The sequence below is a fragment of the Procambarus clarkii genome, chromosome 9 (assembly GCF_040958095.1).
Source record: "Procambarus clarkii isolate CNS0578487 chromosome 9, FALCON_Pclarkii_2.0, whole genome shotgun sequence".
In the NCBI taxonomy this organism is placed as follows: Eukaryota; Metazoa; Arthropoda; class Malacostraca; order Decapoda; family Cambaridae; genus Procambarus; species Procambarus clarkii.
In genome coordinates this window covers 5,938,597-5,951,096 of record NC_091158.1, presented here as the reverse complement: position 1 = coordinate 5,951,096, position 12,500 = coordinate 5,938,597, and the positions used below count along the sequence as shown (strand labels likewise).

The following is a 12,500-nucleotide window of genomic DNA, read 5'->3' as shown; positions in this document are numbered from 1 at the left end:
CGACCCCTCCCCCACCCTCCCATAATGTATAACCTCAAACCACGACCCCTCCTCCACCCACCCATAATGTATAACCTCAAACCACGACCCCTCCTCCACCCACCCATAATGTATAACCTCAAACCACGACCCCTCCTCCACCCTCCCATAACACACACCCGTATGCAGAAGTGTCAGCTGGGACCGAGCGTACAAGATAGGGAGGATTAGGTAATGATAGACCTTGGTGTGCTCGCGTGGGCGTAGCTAATGTAGGGTAATGTGTCTTCAATTTGGATAGGTAGGCAGCGTTGACCCCCCCCCCCTCCCTGGTAGAATTGAGCCCCCCATTCCTGGCAGCATTATTCCTCCCTCTCTGGCAGCATTATTTTGGCAGGCCGGTTCCTCGCATGAGCCTTGTGTGGTGCAGAATAGGTAATGATAGAAGAGGGTGGGGAAAGAGGGTGGGGGAAGAGGGTGGGGGAAGAGGGCGGGGAAAGAGGGCAGGGGGGGAGGGCTGGGGGGGGGAGAAACAAAGCACACTGCTGCCAAGATGCAGGCCCTCCATCCTGAACATCCTCCTCCACAGCTTGACCCAAGCACTGGCAAGCTTATCTGAAGTGTAGGCTCAGCAGGTTGAAATCCATCATCTTCCTCAGCCACACGACACGGTTAAGACAGGGGGGGCGAATAAGATCAGCTTAAGAGACTGTTACGCAGTTGTGCGGACCTGCTGGCTCAGCCATTCACGGACCTGCTGGCTCAGCCATTCACGGACCTGCTGGCTCAGCCATTCACGGACCTGCTGGCTCAGCCATTCACGGACCTGCTGGCTCAGCCATTCACGGACCTGCTGGCTCAGCCATTCACGGACCTGCTGGCTCAGCCATTCACGGACCTGCTGGCTCAGCCATTCACGGACCTGCTGGCTCAGCCATTCACGGACCTGCTGGCTCAGCCATTCACGGACCTGCTGGCTCAGCCATTCACGGACCTGCTGGCTCAGCCATTCACGGACCTGCTGGTTCCGCCATTCACGGACCTGGTGGCTCCGCCATTCACGGACCTGCTGGCTCCGCCATTCACGGACCTGGTGGCTCCGCCATTCACGGACCTGCTGGCTCCGCCATTCACGGACCTGCTGGCTCCGCCATTCACGGACCTGCTGGCTCCGCCATTCACACGCCTCTACGAACAATGACTATCTCTAGGAACTTAGCCCTCCCTATGGAAGACGGCAGATGTTCAAGTACCGAAGGAAGAGTCACTCAGTGGTCGGTAACTACAGACCAACGGTAGAGTACAGCAACTACTGTTAATGCTCTCTATAAGTGTCAAAATTCTTGAGACAATCTCAACATAAGACAGCATTTTTGTTTACCATCACTGGAGGCTATGCTGTCGATAATATGGTGCTAGGAAAAGTGGGTGTGCTGCTGGTCTTCTGGTAAAGCTCTCCACAAAGTGGCATCAGTCACTGGATGAATTCAAGATGAGCCGTGTTGTCGCACGGGATATTTCAGGAGCATTTGATTGGCGCTTTGTACTACTAGCACAGCTTTAAGCTCTAGGTATCTGAAGCTCTATTTCACAACTAATAAGGGACTATCTTCAAGAACAATCTTTAAGGGTAGTCCTCAGTGGAGTAGAATCTGAAGGCAACTCGAGTGATACCAGCTTGTCGCAAGGTAGTGTGCTTGGCTCCTTGTGAAATTTCTATTCGAATGAACTGATTAATTTCATCTCTAAAGCTCAGGCCTATGGTTATCACTACACTCTAACCTTTACACATAGGAAAGCCGGAAATACCAACTACTATGAAGACCATTAATTACACCTCGCAGCAATATCTAACGATAAAAGACAATGGCAGTTCAGGTTTGAGGCTGAGAAAACCCGGGATGATGATTAGGGAGCATGATGCTGCAGGTGAGACAGGTGGGGACATGAGTGGCACAAATATAAGTGTCCAGTGATGAAGTTCTCTTGAGAATGAAGTTTGACCATTCAGTAAACATGAGGAACCACGTGCTTGACCCAGCAAGCAAGTACACCAGGTACAGTCCTCCGGCGCCTCTCATACTTCCTGACACCAGGGGGTTTAAAACCTTATGTGAAGCGTAATTTCCCTCCTATCTTGAGTATGCATCGTTCTACTCTATGGCCATCTACTCATAATTGATCAGAATTGTGGACAAGGTGGAGAACCTAATGAGAAGGTTCGCCTCTGGTCTTGATTCCTTCTGGTTGGATTTGTAAGTGCATCAGAGCGTTCATCACTGGAGGTATGTTGATTGATGAAGCCACTCAAGGTGTCACGGGCATCAATAGCCCGTAAGGGACATGATTGATTGATTAAGATTAAGCCACCCCAGAGGTGGCATAGGCATGAATAGCCAGTAAGTGGAGGCTGTTTGAAGCCATTGCCAGTACCAGTAGCTGGTCCTGTAGATCTGTGGATGAAGGGGGTCTGGAAAGTGGGACAGGCGGAAGGTTAGTGTGGAGAGTATAGAAGCTTAGGTGTCGCAGAGGGTAGAGCCAGGACCTAACCCAGCAAGTGCGAGGATTTGTTGGCGTACTTCCTGTTAAGTATATTGCTAATGTCGTCAAAGCTCCTCACCTGACCTAACAAAGTGGACACTCAAAAGGTGGCAACCACAACGCAAGGCGCTCAGCAGTCAACAGTCGGATACTGGCTGTACATTTTTTTTCAAGAACATTCATTCCTAGGCTAACGCGCAGATGGAACATATTTGATTAAGATATAGATTCGCGTAAAATCAATGGAACCGACCATGTGAAAGCTGTGGTTCCTGGCTCCTGGTTCATCCTGTACTCCACATGTTAGTATCTTGCCATTATATAAGTTTATTCCTAATTGTAACTAATAAGTTCATCAAATAAAGGAGATTTTAGGACTCTGGCTTCTGCAGAAGGAACAGGACCACCACTGCTAATGAATCCTTCTCCAGGTTAAAATGAAAAAAGTGGACGAGACTTGAAGCGTGACGGCGGAACGTCTGGCAGAAGCAAACAAGCAAAATAACTAGTTTGAAAAAAGAATCATATGCAACTTAATACAAGTATTGAAGAATATTAATGGCATTAAAGTCTTGACTCAAAAAAATACATTAGCATTGCCAAACGAAGTAAAATACTTCATTAATCAGCTAGTAAATACATGGAGCAGCTTTCCCAATGACGTAATTAATTATAATCCCTTGTTTACATTTAGTAATGTAATAGGTATATACTCCATATCCACGTATTGGATTGTGTCTATACACAAACTACCTAGTTTGGGTCTAATGTTGTGAGGCCTAGTTGAATAACTTCTGTACTCCCAGGTGTTATACCAGTTGAGGTAGAAATGTTAGTTTCATTAAACACTTAAGTTTCTCCCTCCTATGCATGTCCTAAGTGTGCGTGCGTGCGTGCGTGCGTGTACATGCGCGTGTTAGCGAGGGCAGCAGGCGCCAAGTCCAGAGCAACGAGATATAATGTTGCGGAATTTGAGGAGAGAGACGAACAAGTTTTTCAGAGCTCATAATTAAGGGTTGTGCCTCTCAGGTTTTTCACGCATTTTACTCGGGCGTTGTTTTCTGGTGAGTGGCCGCTCTTGTCTCTTGCCTTGTTTACCTCTCACGCTCATTATGGACTAAACAACCACCTTCACTCTCCCTCCGAGGGGCTACAACGTGTAGGGTTGGGTTCTTACACTCACGCACGCGGACACAAAGATAATATCAAGACAAGCTAGATTTTACAATTTTGTATGGGTTCGGGGGTATGGTTTGGTTCATTAGGGAGGGGTTTGGTTCGTTAGGGAGGGGTTTGGTTCATTAGGGAGGGGTTTGGTTCGTTAGGGAGGGGTTTGGTTCGTTAGGGAGGGGTTTGGTTCGTTAGGGAGGGGTTTGGTTCGTTAGGGAGGGGTTTGGTTCGTTAGGGAGGGGTTTGGTTCGTTAGGGAGGGGTTTGGTTCGTTAGGGAGGGGTTTGGTTCGTTAGGGAGGGGTTTGGTTCGTTAGGGAGGGGTTTGGTTCGTTAGGGAGGGGTTTGGTTCGTTAGGGAGGGGTTTGGTTCGTTAGGGAGGGGTTTGGTTCGTTAGGGAGGGGTTTGGTTCGTTAGGGAGGGGTTTGGTTCGTTAGGGAGGGGTTTGGTTCGTTAGGGAGGGGTTTGGTTTGGTTCATTTGGGAGGGGTATGGTTTGGTTCATTTGGGAGGGGTATGGTTTGGTTCATTTGGGAGGGGTATGGTTTGGTTCATTTGGGAGGGGTATGGTTTGGTTCATTTGGGAGGGGTATGGTTTGGTTCATTTGGGAGGGGTATGGTTTGGTTCATTTGGGAGGGGTATGGTTTGGTTCATTAGGGAGGAGTATGGGGTTGGTTCATTAGGGAGGGGTATGGTTCATTAGGGAGGGGTATGGTTTGGTTCATTAGGGAGGGGTATGGGGTTGGTTCATTAGGGAGGGGTATGGGGTTGGTTCATTAGGGAGGAGTATGGGGTTGGTTCATTAGGGAGGGGTATGGGGTTGGTTCATTAGGGAGGGGTATGGTTCATTAGGGAGGGGTATGGTTTGGTTCATTAGGGAGGGGTATGGTTCATTAGGGAGGGGTATGGTTTGGTTCATTAGGGAGGGGTATGGGGTTGGTTCTGTTACCTATCGTTCGTTACGGCTCGTGACCCTACAGCAGCCAAGCTTTAATTACGTCTAGGGATACGAGAAAACTGCTGTTCTCAAGAGCGGGTCACCAGTATAACCCCTTGATAAGTAATGAGCACATAAATAAAAATCTTCCTTTAGGACTGAAGAATAGATACAAAATATTATATAGATATATATTCAAGACAGTATAATATAAAAACACAGATGGTAAAGTTAACTTATACAACAAACCAAAAGTATTGTCATTTCACTTAATATAATAAAATATGGCACAACAAGAAATAAACAGACTTATCTCCCACATGTTACTCCGTCGAGTCCCGTTCAGCTACTGAACTCTCGCTCTGTCGCCACCCAAATTCTCACCTCCCGTCTGCCTCATCCCAGGATGAGGGATGGAAACTAAGGACTTTTTAATATTTAAAACTAATTGAACAACCACTTGTTCTCAAAACACATAAGACTGCAAATTACATATAATAGTTACTTACAAAATATATAAGTAGAATGCCACCTGTTTAATTACAGAAAATAAACAATTATATATACTAAATAAAAGTGACATCTGGAACTCCCAAACTGAACAGGTCCAGCTTTCTCGACTCTGACAGGTACTAGACGTGTGCAACTGCAACGCAACCGCGCTCCTGTCTCCACTAACGCTGCCACACCACACGATAATTTACCAAAAACACAATGTGTGCACATATACAGGCAATGATATAATGGAAACAAAACAAGTTATTTTAAATTTATATACGTATTCTGCTAGGAGTACGTAACACTTCCACCTCCAAGAAAAAAAATGCAATAGATTGAAGATCAATGGCATTTTCTCAAAGGAAAATGTATGACACTTGAGATTTATGGTATTAATTTCACCAAACATGTATAAGTAATAAGAACACATTTCTGGACAAAAATGAAAACACGCCAAATATAGTCTTACAGGAAACTCAGAAATTTCAGTCTTATGACTATGTTCTACATATGTGTCACTGGAGTATGCAAATTTATCTCTCCAAGGTACTATCTCATTTATTTCACTTTGTTTCAGATCATATTTCACACTCCTATCTACAACAGTATCATTAGTAGCATGAATAGAATTGTCAATAAAGGTAGCTGCTTTCACACAGTTATGGCAAATTAGCTTTTCATATGTTTCTACTATTTCTCCAAGATCAGTTCCGTATTTCCATGTGATCCCTTTTCCACATGGTGAATTTTTCCAAGACAGACTCCATTTTCCATTTCTCCCCTTTTCTGGAGCTGAACTGCTAAATTGAAGCTGACTGGATGTTGAGTAGATTTGGGACTTCTCCTGGGTATGCTCTGACACAGACATCTGCTCTTCATCACTCTTGATCCTCTGTGGAACACATACTCTCGCCCAATGGATACTAAAATTAGAGAAATTAGCATTAAACCTCACAATTATGCATAGGACTTTCCCATTCATAGAACCTTCCGAAACACAAGACACTGACTTAGCAAACCTTTGACCTTCAAACCAAGAAATACAACCCAAGATAAGTGCAAAGACTACCTGATCGAACTGACTCAGATGATCCATAAGGAACACAGAAATCAATTGCCTCATAACTCTGTCAAAACGATCAGTGAAAGAAAACAGGCATATGCCTAGGCACCATATCTCAATCAGAACTCCGAAGACAAGTTCACACCCCCTGATGGTGAACTTGAACACAACCCACACTTTCATCAACCGTCTAGTCTTCCAAAAGACTAAATAAAACATGCCGAAAACTTTACAACCCTCACCATCACTTCCCAAGTGATTTACGTCTGATGACAACCAATCAACCAAGAGGTTTAAGGGTCTTAACATCTTGAAGATGAACAGCAGATTACCTGGGAAACACCCAAGGACAATCTGAAACCCTTCACAATGATTAACACTAGGTAGGATAACCTTATCCCCCAACTTGAAATACACACCTGAAGCCTCAAACATCTGCTCCCCAGTATGATTTAATCCTTCACCCACAATATGACTCTGAAAATCAACTCCAATATGACTCTGAAAGTCAACACCACACTTGAGTGGAACATGCACTTTTATCACTCGTGCATCAAAATTAACTGGATCTGAATATAGAGACACTGCTCTAGCATAACTCACCACTTCCTCAGAACTGGATGGACAACCTACTTGAGTAAACTCTCTCTGCTCCACCACAAGGATTGACAAAGATGTCCCACAGTCCATTACTTCACAAGAAAATGGCTCCTGCAGAATAAAAGTAGATTTCAACATCCTACACACACTCTGACTCAATGTACACAATGAGAAATACTTACTCCACATAGAATAAGAATCACAACTCCGCAACTTAGATCCAAATGCTACTTTACCACTCAATGATTTTACCAAAATTTCCTCCCATGACTTCTGGAGCTGCTTGGAGTACTGTCTGCTCACAATCAATCAATCTTATCACTACCAAGCTGGGTCACATCCTCACAGACAACTGAAGAGGGAGGCTCAATGGGTCTCCATCTACTCAACAGAAGCTGATCCTCTGGCTGCTTTCCCACACTCTCCAAAACTGGATCTACAGTACAGACTGTCTCCTTGCTTCTCTCTGAAATCTTAGGGTCAGTTCTACTCAATGCACATAAATGAAGGGAATCTGAAGCGAGCGGGCAAGTAACAGGTAGTTTGACCTCCTCCCCTATTATATCACCTTGACTAGGGTGAGGCGGGGCCTCTACAACGGACTTACTCTCGACAACTGATTCGAAACTTGGAGTGAGCGGGAATACTTCTGCCAACCCGACATCTTGTCCTAAACCATTCACTTGGCTGGAATACAATAGAGTCGTGGCTTTCAAGTTTCTCTCAACTCCTGGCACAACGTTCGTAGTGAGCGGGCAAGACAATGGTACATGGACATCCTTTCCCAATTTATTGGAATAAAGCAGAGTCATAGTATCAGGCTTACTCTCAACAACTAAATCGGCCACACAGGAATCTGGAACAACCACATCCCACTTCTCCACTGAAGGGGTACTGGTTACTGGAACAAATGCTTGAGTAACAACATCAGAACTGACAACTGGATTTATATTAGTACTGACATCAGCACAGGTAGAATGGACAAAACCATCTTCTACAACAGGTTCATTCATAGAACTAACTTCAGCACAGGCAGAATAAACATGGTCTGCAACTGGCTGTTTACACAAACGGGGATCAATCTCACCCACAACATGATTTATGGCCACATCATTACCCAATATAACATCCACACCTGGGATGGGCAACTGTGTACTAACACCCACAGTGCATAAACTTGGTGTAATGGTGGATCTGAAATTAATGTCTATTAGAGGTACAGTTTTACATCCTGCAACACTCTGAAGAACAACAAACTTTCCAGTATCTCTCTTTTTCAACATCAGAAAGAATACTGGATGAAATTATGGTTTGGGAAGCACCTGTATCACGAAGAATAACCACTGGCTTCCACTTCCCATTAATACACAAAACTTCACCTGAAGACATATATGGTGAATACTGTTTCACCCAATTGGGGTTTACAGTTACATGTTTATTAGTAAGTTTATTTTGCACACCTCTGCAATAAATGAGACCAGTTGGTCGTAACTCAGGGTGCAATATAAAACATGAATTAATTCCATGGCCTTTTCTCTTACAATGGGAACAGGACCTTACAGTGGACACGCTTGTGGAACCAACTGTAGGTTTAGAAATAACCTTATTATTATTTGACATTCCTGACAATGAAGTAGCAGGGTTAGGTTTTGTAAGAGAAGAGCTCATGGGAGTAACTGGAGCACTAGGACGGGATGGATTCTGATAAGGAGTTCGGTGAGCATTATAATTTACTCTACGACTAGACTTAGGTGAAGTGGCCGTAAACTGGGCCTTAGTCAACAACTCATGCTCATCCGCGAGCTTTGACAGCTCATAAATGTCTGTTACATTCTTTTGTTCTGCCATAAAAGTAGACAACTGGTCTGGGAGACATGACAATACTTCTTCCATTATAAGAAGATTCTTTAGAGCATCAAAGTCAGTGACTGAAAGTGACTTTAACCATCTGTTGCAAAAATTCGTCTTCTGACGAGTAAAATCTGCTATTGTCTGATCCCTTATCCTCCTTAGGTTTCTAAACTTTTGCCTGTGTGCCTCTGGATTTATTTGGTATGCATTTAAGATGCTTTTCTTTACAAATTCATAATCAAAACTGAGCGTCAGGTAGGGATGTAAAAACCTCCTGACTACGCCCCTTAAATTGAGACTGCATAATGGCTACCCACTGATCCCTTGGCCAGTTCATACTGATGGCAATTTTATAAAAATGTGCAAAGAAAACCTCAGGATCCTCCTCATTGAACTTGGGTAACTCTATATACTTATTCATCCTGATGGGATTATTATCACTATTTATTGAAACATTACTAGTATTTCCATGCCCAGCTGCCATACGCTGTGATTCAAGCCTGAAGTTAGTGTCAGCCATTTGTTGTTGAATCTCTAATTGCCTAGTTTGTTCCTTTTGAGCTTCAAGTTCTAATATTCTCTGTTCTTTTTGAGCTTCAAGCTTAGCATTGGCTATTTGCGCTTCTAACTCAAGACGCTTTAACGTCATCTGATCACTCGACTCCTCTTTTAACTCTCCTAGAATTTCTTCATCTAACTCCCCATTCTCAACAAAATGTGTCACAATGACTTTCAATATTTGGGCTTTAACCATTCTATTGTTGGCGGTCAAATCCAACTGATTTGCCATTTGTATTAACTCGGTCTTTTTAAGGCTCTGAATCCTTTCAAAGTCTGGGTGAGCCACCAACGCTGCAACTTTCTCCTCCATCGTTACTAACACTTGGCACTTGATTCACAACAATAATTAAAAACAATGGCACTGCACTACACTTCACTGTAAAATTGTCACCACACTGAAAATTCGCTTGGCCTCACTGCACAAACAAAATATATAGGATGACTTACCTCAAAATCGTGAAACGTTGTTACTTAACACACAGGAAGGCTTGCTTGGCACATGGAATAGTTCTTAAGAAACACACAGACACTTAACACACTGGTACCTAGGAAGGCAAGGTTAGATTAGCATAATTAAGGTTAAGTGGGAACAATATTTCCCGGCACAGGCCCCCATAACTCTGTTACCTATCGTTCGTTACGGCTCGTGACCCTACAGCAGCCAAGCTTTAATTACGTCTAGGGATACGAGAAAACTGCTGTTCTCAAGAGCGGGTCACCAGTATAACCCCTTGATAAGTAATGAGCACATAAATAAAAATCTTCCTTTAGGACTGAAGAATAGATACAAAATATTATATAGATATATATTCAAGACAGTATAATATAAAAACACAGATGGTAAAGTTAACTTATACAACAAACCAAAAGTATTGTCATTTCACTTAATATAATAAAATATGGCACAACAAGAAATAAACAGACTTATCTCCCACATGTTACTCCGTCGAGTCCCGTTCAGCTACTGAACTCTCGCTCTGTCGCCACCCAAATTCTCACCTCCCGTCTGCCTCATCCCAGGATGAGGGATGGAAACTAAGGACTTTTTAATATTTAAAACTAATTGAACAACCACTTGTTCTCAAAACACACAAGACTGCAAATTACATATAATAGTTACTTACAAAATATATAAGTAGAATGCCACCTGTTTAATTACAGAAAATAAACAATTATATATACTAAATAAAAGTGACATCTGGAACTCCCAAACTGAACAGGTCCAGCTTTCCCGACTCTGACAGGTACTAGACGTGTGCAACTGCAACGCAACCGCGCTCCTGTCTCCACTAACGCTGCCACACCACACGATAATTTACCAAAAACACAATGTGTGTACATATAGAGGCAATGATATAATGGAAACAAAACAAGTTATTTTAAATTTATATACGTATTCTGCTAGGAGTACGTAACAGGTTCATTAGGGAGGGGTATGGGGTTGGTTCATTAGGGAGGGGTATGGGGTTGGTTCATTAGGGAGGGGTATGGGGTTGGTTCATTAGGGAGGAGTATGGGGTTGGTTCATTAGGGAGGAGTATGGGGTTGGTTCATTAGGGAGGAGTATGGGGTTGGTTCATTAGGGAGGAGTATGGGGTTGGTTCATTAGGGAGGAGTATGGGGTTGGTTCATTAGGGAGGGGTATGGGGTTGGTTCATTAGGGAGGGGTATGGGGTTGGTTCATTAGGGAGGAGTATGGGGTTGGTTCATTAGGGAGGGGTATGGGGTTGGTTCATTAGGGAGGGGTATGGGGTTGGTTCATTAGGGAGGGGTATGGGGTTGGTTCATTAGGGAGGGGTATGGGGTTGGTTCATTAGGGAGGGGTATGGTTTGATTCGTTTGTTTTATCTTCTATTTATAGAGTTAAATTTGCACAATAGGCTTCGTAAACTATAGCGAGTTCCATTGTCAACATACTTGACTCCGTGACAATCATTATTAAAATGCAACTCCTGCTATCCCGCGCCACATGGAGGCCACAAGTTGATATTGAATGTGTTTTAATCACGAAACAAATCAAAATAAGAAATATTCAGGCTCAGGCAGAAGTAGCGAGGAGAGGTATATAATATACGAGAGAAGTCAAACCATGACGGGCTCACCATAGCCCGTGCTACATGGACATTTTGTTCTGAGTAGCTAAATCTAAAACAACAACAACGTCAAACCATGCAACACATCATGTGAGTCAAAACACTGATTTCACTCAGGGAGAAATGTTTGGAATACAGCTGAGGCTGCAACACATGCGGCTCAGGCTTGGAAGCATATAATGTAACTTGGAATATGGAACCGGTGATAATAAAACGAAGTGCATATTATGTGCAAAACTCTTGACTCGTGAAGGATTTGAACCCGGTCAGCCAGGGCCTCGACCATGTCCCTTGGTGTGTCAAGTACTATAGTCACTCTGCCAGCAGACTGTACAAAAATATTGGAAAGTCGTATGACTTAAATCCATTACCCGACAGCTCTTGTGAAGTGATTTGATAAAATATGTGACCAAAACTGTCAAGAGACCTGTCTGGTGTAGGATTCAAGTCATACGACATTCCAATACTTTTGTACAGTCTGCTAGCAGAGTGGTTATAGTACTGGATACGCCAAAAACCGTGGAGGCTGTCCATATATATATATATATATATATATATATATATATATATATATATATATATATATATATAATATATATATATATATATATATATATATATATATATATAATGTCGTACCTAGTAGCCAGAACTCACTTCTCAGCCTACTATTCAAGGCCCGATTTGCCTAATAAGCCAAGTTTTACTGAATTAATATATTTACTATATTTTTTTTCTTATGAAATGATAAAGCAACCCTTTTCTCTATGTATGAGGTCAATTTTTTTTTATTAGAGTTAAAATTAACGTAGATATATGACCGAACCTAACCAACCCTACCTAACCTACCCTACCTAACCTATCTTTATAGGTTATGTTAGGTTAGGTAGTCGAAAAACAATTGATTCATGAAAACTTGGCTTATTAGGCAAATTGGGCCTTGCATAGTAGGCTGAGAAGTGCATTCTGGCTACTAGATACGATATATATATATATATATATATATATATATATATATATATATATATATATATATATATATATATATATATATATATATATTATTAATAATAATGTATGTAATAATAATATAAACACGATGTACTGAAGGGGGGTGAACAAAAGCTTGAACTACCTTATTCTTTTGTGTATTTATACCTAAATTCAGTTTTAAATTTGAAATCAATTTCAAATTGCTATCCCGAAATT

General features: G+C 42.6%; 1 protein-coding gene across 1 annotated transcript in view; it reads right to left on the bottom strand.

Annotated features, from left to right (window-relative positions):
- Positions 1–691: 691 nt before the first annotated feature.
- Positions 692–12,500, bottom strand: part of LOC138362772 (fap1 adhesin-like) — a 12,452-nt gene continuing 643 nt past the window's right edge. The window contains exon 2 of the mRNA XM_069321328.1: positions 692–1,167. Within this exon, the coding sequence (XP_069177429.1) occupies positions 692–1,167 (476 nt within the window). The remainder of the gene's footprint in view (positions 1,168–12,500) is intronic.